Here is a 14010-nt window from a genome sequence, read left to right on the forward strand (position 1 = left end):
ATTACTGGAAGTTAGCCATGCAGCTGTACGTTTCTGTTAATGCAGAGATCAGATCCATCAGATAGAAGTAGGGTTGCCATTTGTCCCGTATTAGCCGGGACATCCCGTATATTGGACTAAATAGGTTTGTCCCATACGGGACCACCTTTGTCCTGTATTTCCCCCGCTAAGGTAGAGCGTTCCTATGAAACCGTTCGTAAGCCGAAATGGCGTAAAGCGAAGAAGCAATTACCATTAATTTATATGGGAAAAATTTTTGAGCATTCCAAGACCCAAAAAATAACCTACCAAATCATACCAAATAACACATAAAAACCTAAAATAACAGTAACTTATAGTAAAAGCAGGAACGATATAAATACACAGCCTCTATAAAGTATAAATAATGTATGTACAGTGTAATTTCACTTAACAGAATCGGGAAGATTAAGCCAAAACCAATTTGTAGAAAGAAATCGGCATGTCACGCATGCACACACGGGTGCCCGCACAAGGCTTCATGGTTATGGTAGTCTTTCTCGGGGCAAACACAAGTGTCCCGTATTTGACTGCTACCTTTGTCCCTTATTTGGGAGTGAGAAAGTTGGCAACCCTAGAAAGAAGCAAAGCTTCATCTTTGAAAAATGTTATATTTAATGGTTATATTTAATCTGCAGATCTTCTCTTGTTCCATATTTAATGGTTACTTTATTTTATTGCAGCAACTATCTTCAATCATACCGAAATGAATTGGATTTGCTGACCATGCAACAAAAAGACATGAAAAGGAACTCCAGATTGGTATGCAAACTAAAGCAACATTAATTACTATTCATTGAATTTGGATTTAGAGCAGCACAGCTAGCCTGATGCTGCGCCATTTTTGTAATCTGATTTTTGAATATTCATTTTGTTTTCAGAAAACTAAAGCACTAAAATATGCATCACATTATATTTTACTGCTTAGGCCACAGGCTTCATTGGCAGGGCCAGTACAGTATTTGGAGAAGAGAGGTGGGGCCTTGGATGATAGAGCAGTGCATTTAATACAATTCATGTTCAACAGGGATAAATCAGTCACAACCCTTGAAACAAAGTTAAAATGCTTTCTCAAAATTTGGTTGCCTAGAATGTTGTAAGTACCTCTGGTTTCTTTTCCAGAAAACTAAATGGGAAACTCAAAGTAAAGCATTTCTTGGTGTCATCCAAGAAATATCCTGGTGTTTAATTCTCTAATACTGTGATGATTCATGTGCTGGAATCAAGTTTCTTCATGTAGGGTAAAATGTATTTTAAAATGATCAAGATCCATTTTAAAACTATGTTTTCGCACTGCAGCTCTGAAGAATTATTATTCTTCATAAAGTTACTTTGTGCAACGAATTTGCTTGTTATATCATCAAGAAAGAAAAGAACATCATTTTGTAGACCTAGTTCCAGTCATAAATAAAAATGTTAGGAATGCTATCCATTATCATCAAGCTCATTGCAATTTACTTACTCTCATGACTAGAGCTATGTGTGGGGTAAAGAGGTAGGTGGATTGTGGTCCTCTTGCCGACCGTTTTATCACATTGGGGAAACACATGCATAGTATTAATATGAATGTTTTTTGTGTCCTGCTACATTTAAAACACTGAGCATGTCCCTTCTTGTAACTGACTATTCTAGTTACCTACAGCTGTGCACTGAATTCAATTGTTCATAATCTTGGAATACTACCAAGTTTCTGAGACCATTGTCCATAAAAGTTATACTGCAACACCTATAATACAGGATAGACGGGTATCAATCCTCTTCACTCTGCTTCCAGTTATGTGTCTGTAACATGTCAAAAGAAACTTCAATAATGCCTGTTTTTTGAAAGAAATTTACTTAAACCAGAAATTATAACACTAATGTATTTTCCTTCTGCTTATTATCTCAGGCTTTTTTATATGACCTAGATAAGGTAAGAATATTTTCAATTCATAATATTGGTGCAGGTGGAATTTTGAGTCTAACTAAAATAGCTCACAAGGCTGATGTAACTGCTCAGTTTGTATGAAGTTAATGTGGAGAAGTGTACGGTATTCTGAGATTTAAATAGAAGCTGCAACACATAGATCAATGGCCTCGATTAGTGGCTGCAGAGTCTACTTCTGCAGGAGCTTAAACATTATTTATAAGCAATTGCAGTATTTTCATGTGGAACCAGGAGAAGCGCTTCGACATCTCTTGTCCCATACAAAATACAAACTCAAAGAATGTACGATCACTTACTGTGTGAAAACTGCAGTCACTACCACTTGTGTAAGATTCTGCTTTCTTTATTTAGCAGGTTGCCTGCTTGAAAATTGATTATGTTGCACGTCAATTTATCTGAAAACCAAACCAGGGATTCTTGTGGACTCCAAAGGTCCTTCTGCAGCCCTGACGTCATGAATGCACCGATGGGCATTGAAAGGACGAATTATTGGTGGCAGCACTGTAATGTAGGATTTACATTATTCCTGCAGATACTGGTATTAATCATTTGGCTTTGACCACTAATGAAAATGTGTGGCACGGTAGAGTAGAGGTTAGCGCGTCACTTTACAGTGCCATCTGTAAGATTGGGGTTTGATTCCCACCACTGTCTGTAAGGAGTTTGTACATTCTCCCGGTGAATGCATGGGTTTCCTCTGAAGCTCTGGTTCCCTCCCACATTCTAAAGATGTGCGGTTAGGATTAGTGAGTTGTGGGGATGCTATGTTGGTGCTGGAAGAGTGGCGACACTTGCGGGCTGCCCAGCACAATCCTCACTGATTTGATTTGGAGCAATAGCACAGTTCACCTGTATATTTTGATGTACAAAAAAAGCTAATCTTTATATTTTAATCTTTAATCAATTATGTTTCAGCAAATTAGAAGTACTGAGAGATACATCAGGAAATTGGAATTTCACATCAGCAGGGTAAGATTTTGCACGTTACCAATAAAGAAATTTTTTAAAAATAAGAGGCAATTTAAATAGCCTCATGTGGATAATAAAAGCAGCTGTTTGATTTTCACCTAAATGCTGTTTTACATTTGATGAAATAAAATGCATTGGGAGTAGTAAATTCAGCTTGGTAAATCATAAGTCACTTTAGTTCATTAACTTAGATGTAGAATTTTAAAATATGAAAGGTAACTAAAGCTATTGTTATACAATCACAAGTTATTAATCAAGTTATCTATTGATAACATCATTTAAAATCTATGTTTTTGCCAACTTGTTAAAAAACACTGGACCATAACATTTTGAAATGTTTTACTGAGCTGAATTTCTGGAATGTTGTCACAATATTAGCATGGAAGCCATGTCACAAAATATTAATTTCAGCTTGAACTTCTACAGAAGAGTTTTAATATCATTAAAATTAAGTATAAAATAGTATGGAAGCTAAGTATAAAATAGTTTTGGCAGCCCAGTAGTATAGCAGTTAGTGCAATGCTTCACAGCACCACCTGTAAGATTAGGGTTCAATTCTGGCTGCTGTCGGTAAGAAGATTGCATGTTCTCCATGAGATGGTGTGTGTATCTGGGTGTTCCGGTTTCCTCCCATACTCCAAAGATGTACAGTATGGTTAAAGTCAGTGGGTTGTGAGCACACACTGTTGGCCCCAGAAGTGTGGCATCACTTGTGGCTGTGCAGCACAATCCTTGCTGATATGATTTGACGCAAATGACGTATTTCACTGTATACTTTGATGCCCATGACAAATAAAATTAACATTTTAAGGTGTTACAATATTATCATTATTGCCTTTGGAAGCTTCAGTCCCAAAATTTCACAGTGATGACTACAAAATAATTAACTCTTAATGTCCTCTGAAATATATTAGCAAACCATTCTTACACAAAAACAATCACTAGACCACAGCTCCACATCACCTCTTTAGGGAAGTTTGCAATTGGCAGTGAACTCTATTGACCAAAGACAAACAGTATGTAAGCAAATCTTTAACAGTGTTCCAAACAAACTAATTAGTTATTTCCTAGAATGATTATCATGACTTGCTTTTGCAAATAATGTTTCTAATTAATTTAAAATTCAAATTTAATGGTTTTACTATTAATATATAGTGTTAAAAATTCATTAGCTAAGGGTTCACCTGACAATGTAATATAAAGCAAAATATATTTCAGATTGCAAATATCTACATAAAAACAGAAAAAATACCGGAAATTTAGTGTTTCAGGCCAATAACCCCTCGTCAGAACTGGAAAGCAACTAAACAAGCCTGCTTACTCTGACAGCAAGGGAAGGAAGGACAAAAGAAAAGAACATCTCTGATAAGACGCAGGACTAAGTTTACTAGGTGACATAATTGCTTCTGGGACCATTTAGTAAGTTTTTGCTAAGTTGTTTGAAGCAGTGTTTGTAGAGAGAGATGAATGAGGGTATCTAGAGAGAACATAAAAACCAACAACATGCTGGAGCTGGGAGATACAGAACACAGCAGATGCTTTATTTAATTTTGATTTTAATTAATGCTATTTACAACATGAAAAATTTATTGTCAATGATCAGTAGCAAAGTTAGTAAAAAAATCATAAGCCAAAGCAATACAAATGAAAATATAGCCTAAGACACAATTTTATATAAGACTTTGAAAAATCATTTTCTTACTAAGTGACATGATCAGGCTGAAATATAGGCCTAGCAGGTGAAAACTGTTTTTTTTTGTTGCACAAATACTCAATTCTGGGTTGAACTTGAGATAAGCACACACAGGTTTCACCTTCAACTGAAAAGAGGCAATCTTTATCCTTGCTCTTGACGCTTGTTAAAGAAGGAAAAAAAAGCTTACTCACATATGTAAGAAGTTGAAAACTACAGCAAAATGTTCACAGAAATCCAGAACTTGCCCAGGGGCAGGTCAGTAAATCTCATCTTGTGTGTATGATCAGAGTGCAGCTCATAAAGTTCTTCCTCTTCTCTCAAAGTCAAGTTCTCAGGCTGAGCAGAAGATTCAGAGGAAGGGTCCCTCACCCAGTCATACACTGGTGTTCAAAAGGAGGAAAAATTTGGTTCTGAAGTTCTTCCAGGTGGTTTTCAATAAGACTCGAGACTTTTCATGTCCTTCCTCATTCTCAAGCCCAAACAGCAGTGGAAACATTTCAAGATTTCCTTTTGCAACATTATTTTTCCAAAGGTTCAGTTTCTTGTTAAATCTAAGAATCTTGTCACTTGAGGTCAAAATATTTTCTCTAGGGCCTTGCAGAGACTTGTTCCACTGGTTCATATGATGAAAAATGTCTACTAAGTAGGCTAGTTTCTGCAGCCATTCTTCATCTTCAAAGCACTTAGCAAAATCAGGCCTACTATTTTCTTGAAAATACGGCTGCACTTAACCTTTTAGCACAAACACCCTGTTGAGAACTCTTCCTCCACCAGATTTCTGTATGCAGCAGGAGATTGATGTGCTCTTTGTCCAGGTTTTCACACCGTTTTTTAAAACAATCTTGAGTGAACTGGTCTTTGTTTAATAAAATTAACTACTTTTGCAGCATCATCCAGAACCTTTTCATTTCTTCTCCATGAGTTTTTGACATTAGCAACTCTCTGTGAAGAAGGCAGTGTGTTATGACAACATCAGGATTTTATTTTTTTACAAGAGAAACAAACCCTGTCACGGACCCAACGATTGATGGGACACCATCAGTACAGATGCCAACACAGTTCCTCCAAGACAGACCTTTTGATTTCAGATAAAACATTAAATATATCTTGGCCTTTGCTTGTTTTGGGCAGTTCTTTGCAATAGAAAAAGTTTTCTTGAATTTCACCATCATTTACAAATTTTACAAGTGCTACAACATGACATTTATTGGTGAAATCTGTTGACTCATCAACCTGGATAGAGAGGCTGTTGGGTTTCAGTGTAGCACACAAAATCTGTTCAGCATTCATGAGACAGGTCATCAATACATCGACTTATCGTACTGCTTGAGAGTGGCCACCTTCTTGCCTGAACAAGAACCATTAAAAAGCCCATTCTCAAACTAACATATGCGGACAACTGTGCTCTTCTCACGCACACAGAGGACACGCTACAGACTTCCCTCTCAGTTTGCCAAGGCCACAAGGGCTTGCAGGTTAACGGTCAGTCTGAAGAAAACAATGATCCTCTATCAGAAGCCCCTTTGTGGCATTTACAACCCACCTTGTATCACCATTGATGACAATCCTCTCACCATGGTTGATCAGTTCACCACCTGGGCAGCGTCCTCTCCAACGACGCTTCGGCAGTTAGGGACGTTGACAATCGTCTTGCCAGAGACAGCAGTGCCTTTGGGCGCCTCCATAAACATGTGTGGCAGAACCTCCAGCTGTGTCTGTCCACAAAAATACAAGTGTACAGGGCTGTCATCGTTACAGCACTGCTATACAGCTCTGAAGCCTGGGTCTTGTACTACAAGCAAATCCGGTTGCTCAAGCAATTCCATCAGTGTTGCTTCCACTCCATTATGAGTATTAGCTGGCAGGATCATGTCTCCAGCAACAAGGTCCTGGAGATAGCTCAACTTCCAAGCATTGAAGCCACATTGCTGCTCAGGCAGCTCCACTGACCAGGCCACATATCTCACATGGACAACTCCAGGTTACTGAAAGCAGTACTCTATGGAGGACTCTCTCAGGGTAAGAGAAATCGTGGTGCCCCGTGCAAGAGGTACAAAGACCAACTTAAGCAGCAGCTCTCACAGGCAAATATCAATATCAATGAGTGGCAGCAGCTGGCTTATGACAGAGACTGCTGGAGAACACTTATTTATGGAGCAGCCAAGAATATTGTGGAATCCATTAGAACGACTGCTGAAGAGAAACGGTGATGCAGGAAGGATCCCACTACCCAAATGCCTGCATCCCAGCTGTTCCTGTGTCCCTACTGCTCCAGAGTTTGCGGATCCAGAATTGGCCTCTACAGTCACCAGTGATTGTGCCGTCGCTCCTGAGGACTCTTCTTACCTCCTGATCTTTGCAAGCGAAGAACCAATCATCATCATCATCATTGAGCGTGAAACCTTTTCAATGTCCCGTACTTCATCTGTACATGCTGGCATTATTAGGTTCTCACCAGCTGTATGACTTTTCCGTTTCTGGGTAGTAAATTCTGCTACTAAATTACTTGCTCCCTGGAACTTTAGAACTGTGATTTTATTATCAGAAGCTTGACTCTGTTTAGAGATTCTAATAGACATTTAAAATAATCATCACTTTTATGTATCATATGGCTGTGATTTGTAGTTAAGTGTCTTTTCAATTTTGCCGGAGCAAAATGGCACAATGGAATAGGACAATTTGGATCACCAGTCCACGTAAAACCCATTGATCAGTAGCTTTCATTATAAAGATGGAATCTTTTGGGCCCGTTGTTGTACTAGTGCTGTGAAATTACTCAGAAGATTGTATCATTAGACATTGGACTGTCAGATATGTCCGTAAAACAGAGGGGTTAATAAAAAATAAAATTGGCCAAATCTATTTAATGCTTGGAAAATGCACTTCATGCTCCTCCTCAGCCTATGGTCCTCCCCTCCATGCAATACAGCACTCACGCTAGAGGCAGGAAACATGTTCCCAATGTTGGGGGAGTCCAGAACTAGAGGCCACAGTTTAAGAATAAGGGGTAGGCCATTTAGAACGGAGTTGAGGAAAAACTTTTTCACCCAGAGAGTTGTGGATCTGTGGAATGCTCCAACTCAGAAGGCAGTGGAGGCCAATTCTCTGGATGCTTTCAAGAAAGAGTTAGATAGAGCTCTTAAAGATAGTGGAGTCAAGGGATATAGGGAGAAGGCAGGAACGGGGTACTGATTGTGGATGATCAGCCATGATCACAGTGAATGGCGATGCTGGTTCGAAGGGCTGAATGGCCTACTCCTACACCTATTGTCTATTATCTCACCAATTATCAACCGCCTCCCCATCTCACATTAAAAACTGAGTATGGACCCAACCAAATAAACATGGTCCAACTCCACACTGCCCTGCAGGGCTGAGAGACCGCTTATGAAATTGGTAACAGATATGTTCGGTCACTGCCCACCACCTCGAGCGCTAGCATCACGCATTGCATGAAGTTCAAAAACAATGTTATTTTAACCACAATCTCTCGTGGAACCCCAGCTGTAGAGGGTTCGACTGCAGAAAAAATTGCCAACGTTTATAAAAGCCTTCATGGCGTAACTTTAATCTTTCATTCACAAAATGTAGATATAAATTGCTCATTCCTAATTATCTTTGAATGATGGCTTGCAAGACCATCACTGGTCAGTTTTAGAGTTAATTGCATTGCTGGGGAATGAAAAGGATAAGGATGGCAGATTTCCCTTCCTAAGGGATGGTGATGAATCAAAGGGTTTTTTAATGACAGTCCAGTTATGGTAATGGATTTATATTCCAGGAATACTTAATTAGCTGGATTTATTTTCTCCAATTTCAATAATCTCTAGATTTTTGGTCAAACATCTAGAACCAATCTGTTTTCATCTGCTTTCTGCTATCTCTTTCATGACCTGATGAGGTTGCAGTTAAGGATTATTCAAGCACAGTAACCAATGCTGGTTTTCCAGAAATGTTCACTTTAATACCCATCTACTCTGCTTAGTTAATTAAATGTCCTTGTAAGTTTGAATTTATCCATTAAATATCCACTTAACTTATTTCCAACACCAACTTATCTTCTTTAGTCTCCCTAACATCCGGGAGATTGTGAAAAGTGTAATAAAAGTAGATTCAATAGTAATTTTCAAAAGGGTATTAGATATACCATAAATTTGAAAGTAAAAACTAAAATACAGGCCAATAGGTAAAGCAAAAGGAATTGTGATTAATCAGTGTTTTCAGCAAATTACTTGTAGCATATTCAACTTGAAAGCTCAGTCCGTGCTATACAATGGAAAATAATGGAAAGTTTAAAAAAAATCAAAGCTTTGAAGAGTATCTTCATAGAGTGTTTCTGATTATGGAACTGATGTGGTCAATTATCCTACAGATAGAAGAATTGTATGAGTCCTACTTCATCCAATGGCGTCTACGCAATGGAGCCAACAACATGAGAAGAGCTTACTCAGTGTCTCCTTCTACCAAAGGATCACGGGAAACACTACTGGAGATTAACAGGAACTACAAGTTATGTACAGAGGTATTCCATCAATGTAACTTTAAAATTCATTACTTTTTTATCTGGTAAATGTGACTCTGTTTAAAAAAAAGGCTCGAATTTATGTATTAAGCAGATTGTAAAGGCGTTGTACTTTGGATTAGCAATTGATCTAATGCTCTATATTCAAAATGCTGGACGGTCCTGCTGAATGGTTTTGACCCGAAACATTGACTGTACTCACTTCCTAGATGCTGCCTGGCCTACTGAGTTCTTCCATTTTGTGTGTGTTGCTTGGATTTCCAGCATCTGCAGATTTTCTCTTGTTTGTAATCTATTGCTCTATTTTAGTTTGAGGGATTTTTTTTTCTAATTCCACTTATTGAAAGTAAGCTTCTTAGGAAAGATAGAAACTGCTATGAATTTAAAACAATTTACTTGCCAGTTTATTTGAAGTGCCAATATCAGATTATCTGCCAAATAACTTACAAAAGCATTAAACTTAAAACCTGAACATCAAAATAAAAACAGAAGTGGCTGGAAAAACTCTGCTGTCCAGCGATCATCTGTGGAAATAGAAACCAAGGTAATGTTTCAGACTGAGGTCCCTACATCAGAATTAGACAAATCATTTTACTTCACCAGTGACACTAGGAATAAATGTGAAAACAAAGGGTTAAGAAGGTCCATCAAGTGGAAGTTTAACATTCTGAATCTGCAGATTGAATTTCAGAACTTAAAACTATTTAAGTGGTACAAAAATTAGATAGTTCCAAATTATCCTCAAATGATGCTTCAAGTAACTCCTGGTTCTGAATTTGTTGATTTGGCAATGATTTTATTTAAGTGCTTGCAGGAAAATTCAGTCACATATAAGCCATATGCATGATATAGCAGTATTTTACTCAGCATGTGAAGGAAATGAATAGAATCCCTTCTGGATATTCATTTGTCAAGTATCAATGACTGTCTTCTTCGACATACACATGGAACAGCTCCAGATTAGTAGAGTGCTTTACTGTATTCTTGCCATATTGACACTTAACATGTTAATAAAGGTCATTGTTATTTCAAGAATAACTGTATATATACCCCAAGAATTAACAACCTTATAGGATTTAGGTACCACCATATTGTGGTTGCCCTATTATTAGTCTGTGCCTCTCTTAACAATATCATTAGCTTAAATTAAAGGACAAGAAACAAAGTAGATGGAACAGGTTGTAAATGGAGCCCCAGATGACCATCTGTACAAAATCTGGGATACAAGGCTGCAATGAAAGGGAAGCAGGTTGCAATTTGCTCTGGTGCCATAAGTGCATGAAACACAGGTGGGGGTGGGGGTGGTGGTAGAGGCAGATAAAATGGAGGGAAGGGCTAAAAGGTTGGCATAACACTGTGGGCCAAAAAGCCTCTACTGTGATGTAGTGTTTTATGTTCTATAACTTTAGTGCTAAAGCAGTATTGCTAAAGTCGATCACAATCTTATTGAATAGCAGACATAAGGTGCCTAATGGCTACAATGTTTATTTTCATGTTCTTACGATATTATCCTTGAAGGCATACTGCCTGTGGTGGTGGCCAAGGCAGACACATTAGGGAGTTTTAAGAGATGAATGTGAGGGAAATGGAAGGTTATGCTCATTGTGTAGGCAGAAAAGATTAGTTTAGGTGGCCATTTGATTACTAATTTAATTGGTTTGGCACAACTTTGTGGGCCAAAGGGCCCATTCCTGTACTGGTATATGTTCTATGAGTGATATGCTGAAATAATTGACACAGTTTATAACCAATTGTATGCATACTACTGTCATCGTATACTTACCCAATTCAGTTTAATTCCAATAGTTAATTTTAATTTGTACTATAATAACCTTCCCTACTGAAATAAATCTACCATATAGCGTTCCATCTGACCAATGAAGTTTTTACTTTAAAACAAGCAAGACAGCACACCAGAGACTGCTTTTTTTTAAGCTGTTCCAGTTCCCTGGATAAAATATGTGTTTCAGTACAACCAACAGTAATAGTTTTGCCTAAATGTTTTTAACATCTGGTCTGTTAAAGAATGTTGTAATTTACCGAGTAAAAATGTACTTACTGCAAGAAGATAGACGATTAATCAATGGGTTCTTGTGGAAGAAAACACAGCACTGTGTATTTAAAAAAACACTATAATAATTATATTCTACAGATAGATTTTCTGTGAATAGCTGATCAGGTGACATGGTGGTGCAACAGTTAATGTTGGTGTCTGCCTCCCAGCTCCAGTGGCCTGGGTTCTGTCTTGATCTCCAGTACCGTCTGTACAGAATTTACACGTTCTCCCTTTCCCACAGGTGCTTCTGTTTCCTCTCACATCCCAAAGTTATGCGGGTTGGTTAATTGGCAATTGTAAATCATCCCCAGTGTGTATAAGTGGCAGAAAGTCAAAGGGGATTTGATGGTCAGGTGAGAGAGAATATATTACAAGGAAATATGTGGGGGAAGGGATTGTTTGGACTTAGTGTGCTAAGTGGTTTCCTTTTGGTTTGCCATAAATTAGTTACAATAATCCTTTGTTAGGAATTGAAGAATATTGAAAATTCCACAAGTTTAACTCAGCGTACTTCCACCGCTAATATGTTCCTGTATGGCTTAGTTTTACATTCTCTGTATCTATAACTGACTGCCAAAGCTACGAGATACTGTATATCCTAATGGTCACCAAGTACTCTTCACGTATTACCAGGAACAAACATCAGTCCGCAATACAGACTGCCAAGATTTATTATTCTCACTCTTGGTCTTATGCCTCCCTCTGGGTCTCTGTGTGCCTCCAAGTCAGACTTTTCCAGTTCTTTTTCATGAGTGGCTGTGCTTTCATACATGTTAGTACCAAACTCTTGAAGTTTCTTCCAAATTCTCTATCTCTCTCACCTCTTTTAAGGCACATTTTAAAATCTGCTTGGCTATTCAGCCCAGATTGAATCAATTTCACATTTTGTTTGATAATCTTCTTGTGTATTTGGTGGGAGGGGGGTGGGGAATGATGCAATTATTAGTTATTATTGTGATATAACTATTCTATTATTCTATCAATAATGTGGAAACTTTCTATTGTTCACCTTCCTTCAGGATATGTGTGTGATAGAGAGGACACTGGAGATTCTCCTTGGTGAATTTCACATCAGAATGAAAGGTAAATGTTAAACTTCAATTGAATGAAATTGGTTTTGCAACTTTGTGTCTGTTTTTCTTTGTTGTCTTGGCCATTTTCTTTCACTGTCACCTCAGCAGGAAAATCCAGAACAGCATCATTTGGTAATCAACCACTTTCTTCTTGAAATTTTGCTTCTAAGACACTATATCTCTGTTCATATGAAAGATAACTGACTTAATTATTAACGTCTTTCCTTACCATCTAAGACTTACCCCACCCTCACCTCTTTAAACTGGTCATCTTCCCTCTGCACTCTCAGTCCTGTTGCGTAGTCCCACCTCAAGTGGTTGACTATCCCTTTGCCTCCACAGATGCTGTTGATCTGTTGGTTCTTCCAGCAGTTTATTTTTTTTGGGACTGGAAAAAAACCTCTGTTTCTCCAACCACCCCCCTCCCACCCCCAACTTTGCCATCTTTTGCTCCAAAGTACTCCTCTTATCTTTGAATAAGTTTTCTGGGTACTTTGGTACTTAGTGGTTAGAAAGACATTCTGTCTGACCTTGCAGGGTCATAAAAGATCCCATTTGAGAATGTCCAGGCTTTCCCTTCTGATATCTTGGCTAAAAATATTTAACACTCAACTAAAGCCGACTTTCTGGTCATTTATTGTTCTGCTGTGTGATGCAGGATCACGCAGAGGAGATAAAATGTTCTGGCTTTTGGAGAGATATACAAATGATGGTTTAATGTTATAAATGGCAATGTAATGCACAAGTTATTGCTGCTGCCTCAGCTGCATAAGCCTTGTCTCTTTCCAACTTCTGTTGCTGTCTGTGGTGAAGCTTCACACTCTCCTCTAACTGAGAATTTCTTCATGGTGCTCAGCTTTCTTTCCGTTTTTCCAAGTGTAGGGTGGAACTACTGTGAGGGTTTCTCCAAGTGTAGGGTGACTACTGTGAATTACCGATTATATAGGTAAATGGGTGGATTGAAAGTTAGAGAGGAGATAATATATTCTAGTGAACTAAAAAGGGGAATGAGATTACTCAGAAAACACTGGATCGTATAACAAACATCCTTTCCTGTTGGCGACATGTGCTAATAATATTAAAACTGATTCTGGTTCTGATGGAAGAATATCAGAAGGTTCTGAAAGGAAGTTGTGGACGAATGTGTTCATGTGTGTTGTGTACACATATTGTGCTATTATGTACACATTTACTATCATATTTCAATGTATTGCAACAGTGAATTCACTTTAATAGTATTTCATTAGTTGTAAAGCATTTTTAATGTCCTGGGATCATAAATTCTTCTGTCAAAATGCAAACCTGGGCATTTCATTTGTTATTTCATGATAGTGCATTGTGATAAGTACTGCCCTTTGCACATTTGCTTAGTAGTGCCTTTGACTTTAATCTCCTCTTTGTCAATTTCTAGGTTTGATTGGTTTTGCTCGCTTATGTCCCGGAGATCATTATGAGGTGAGATTTAATATCACCAGACTTCTAACAGTTTTCTCCACGAAAAACTTTTTCACACAGAGGGTTGTGGTTCTGTGGAATGCTCTGCCTCAGAAGGCAGTGGAGGCCAATTCTCTGGATTCTTTCAAAAAAGAGTTAGATGGAGCTCTTAAAGATAGCGGAGTGAAGGGATATGGGGAGAAGGCAGGAAAAGGGTACTGATTGTGGATGATCAGCCATGATCACAGTGAATGATGGTGCTGGCTCGAAGGGCTGAATGGCCTACTCCTGCACCTATTGTTTATTGTCTATTGT

General features: G+C 38.2%; 1 protein-coding gene across 7 annotated transcripts in view; it reads left to right on the top strand.

Annotated features, from left to right (window-relative positions):
• ripor3 (RIPOR family member 3) overlaps nt 1-14010 on the top strand; it is a 193766-nt gene that overhangs the window by 88190 nt on the left and 91566 nt on the right. For 6 of the 7 annotated variants that reach the window (XM_072239973.1, XM_072240012.1, XM_072240003.1 and 3 more), the window contains 6 exons: nt 702-780; nt 1907-1930; nt 2861-2914; nt 8983-9132; nt 12208-12271; nt 13673-13716. In XM_072239973.1, the coding sequence (XP_072096074.1) occupies nt 702-780; nt 1907-1930; nt 2861-2914; nt 8983-9132; nt 12208-12271; nt 13673-13716 (415 nt within the window). Of the gene's footprint in view, nt 1-701; nt 781-1906; nt 1931-2296; nt 2454-2860; nt 2915-8982; nt 9133-12207; nt 12272-13672; nt 13717-14010 lie in introns of those variants that run through there. The other variant, XM_072240020.1, reaches the window with a different exon arrangement.

The sequence above is a fragment of the Mobula birostris genome, chromosome 2, assembly GCF_030028105.1.
Source record: "Mobula birostris isolate sMobBir1 chromosome 2, sMobBir1.hap1, whole genome shotgun sequence".
NCBI classification, from domain to species: domain Eukaryota; kingdom Metazoa; phylum Chordata; class Chondrichthyes; order Myliobatiformes; family Myliobatidae; genus Mobula; species Mobula birostris.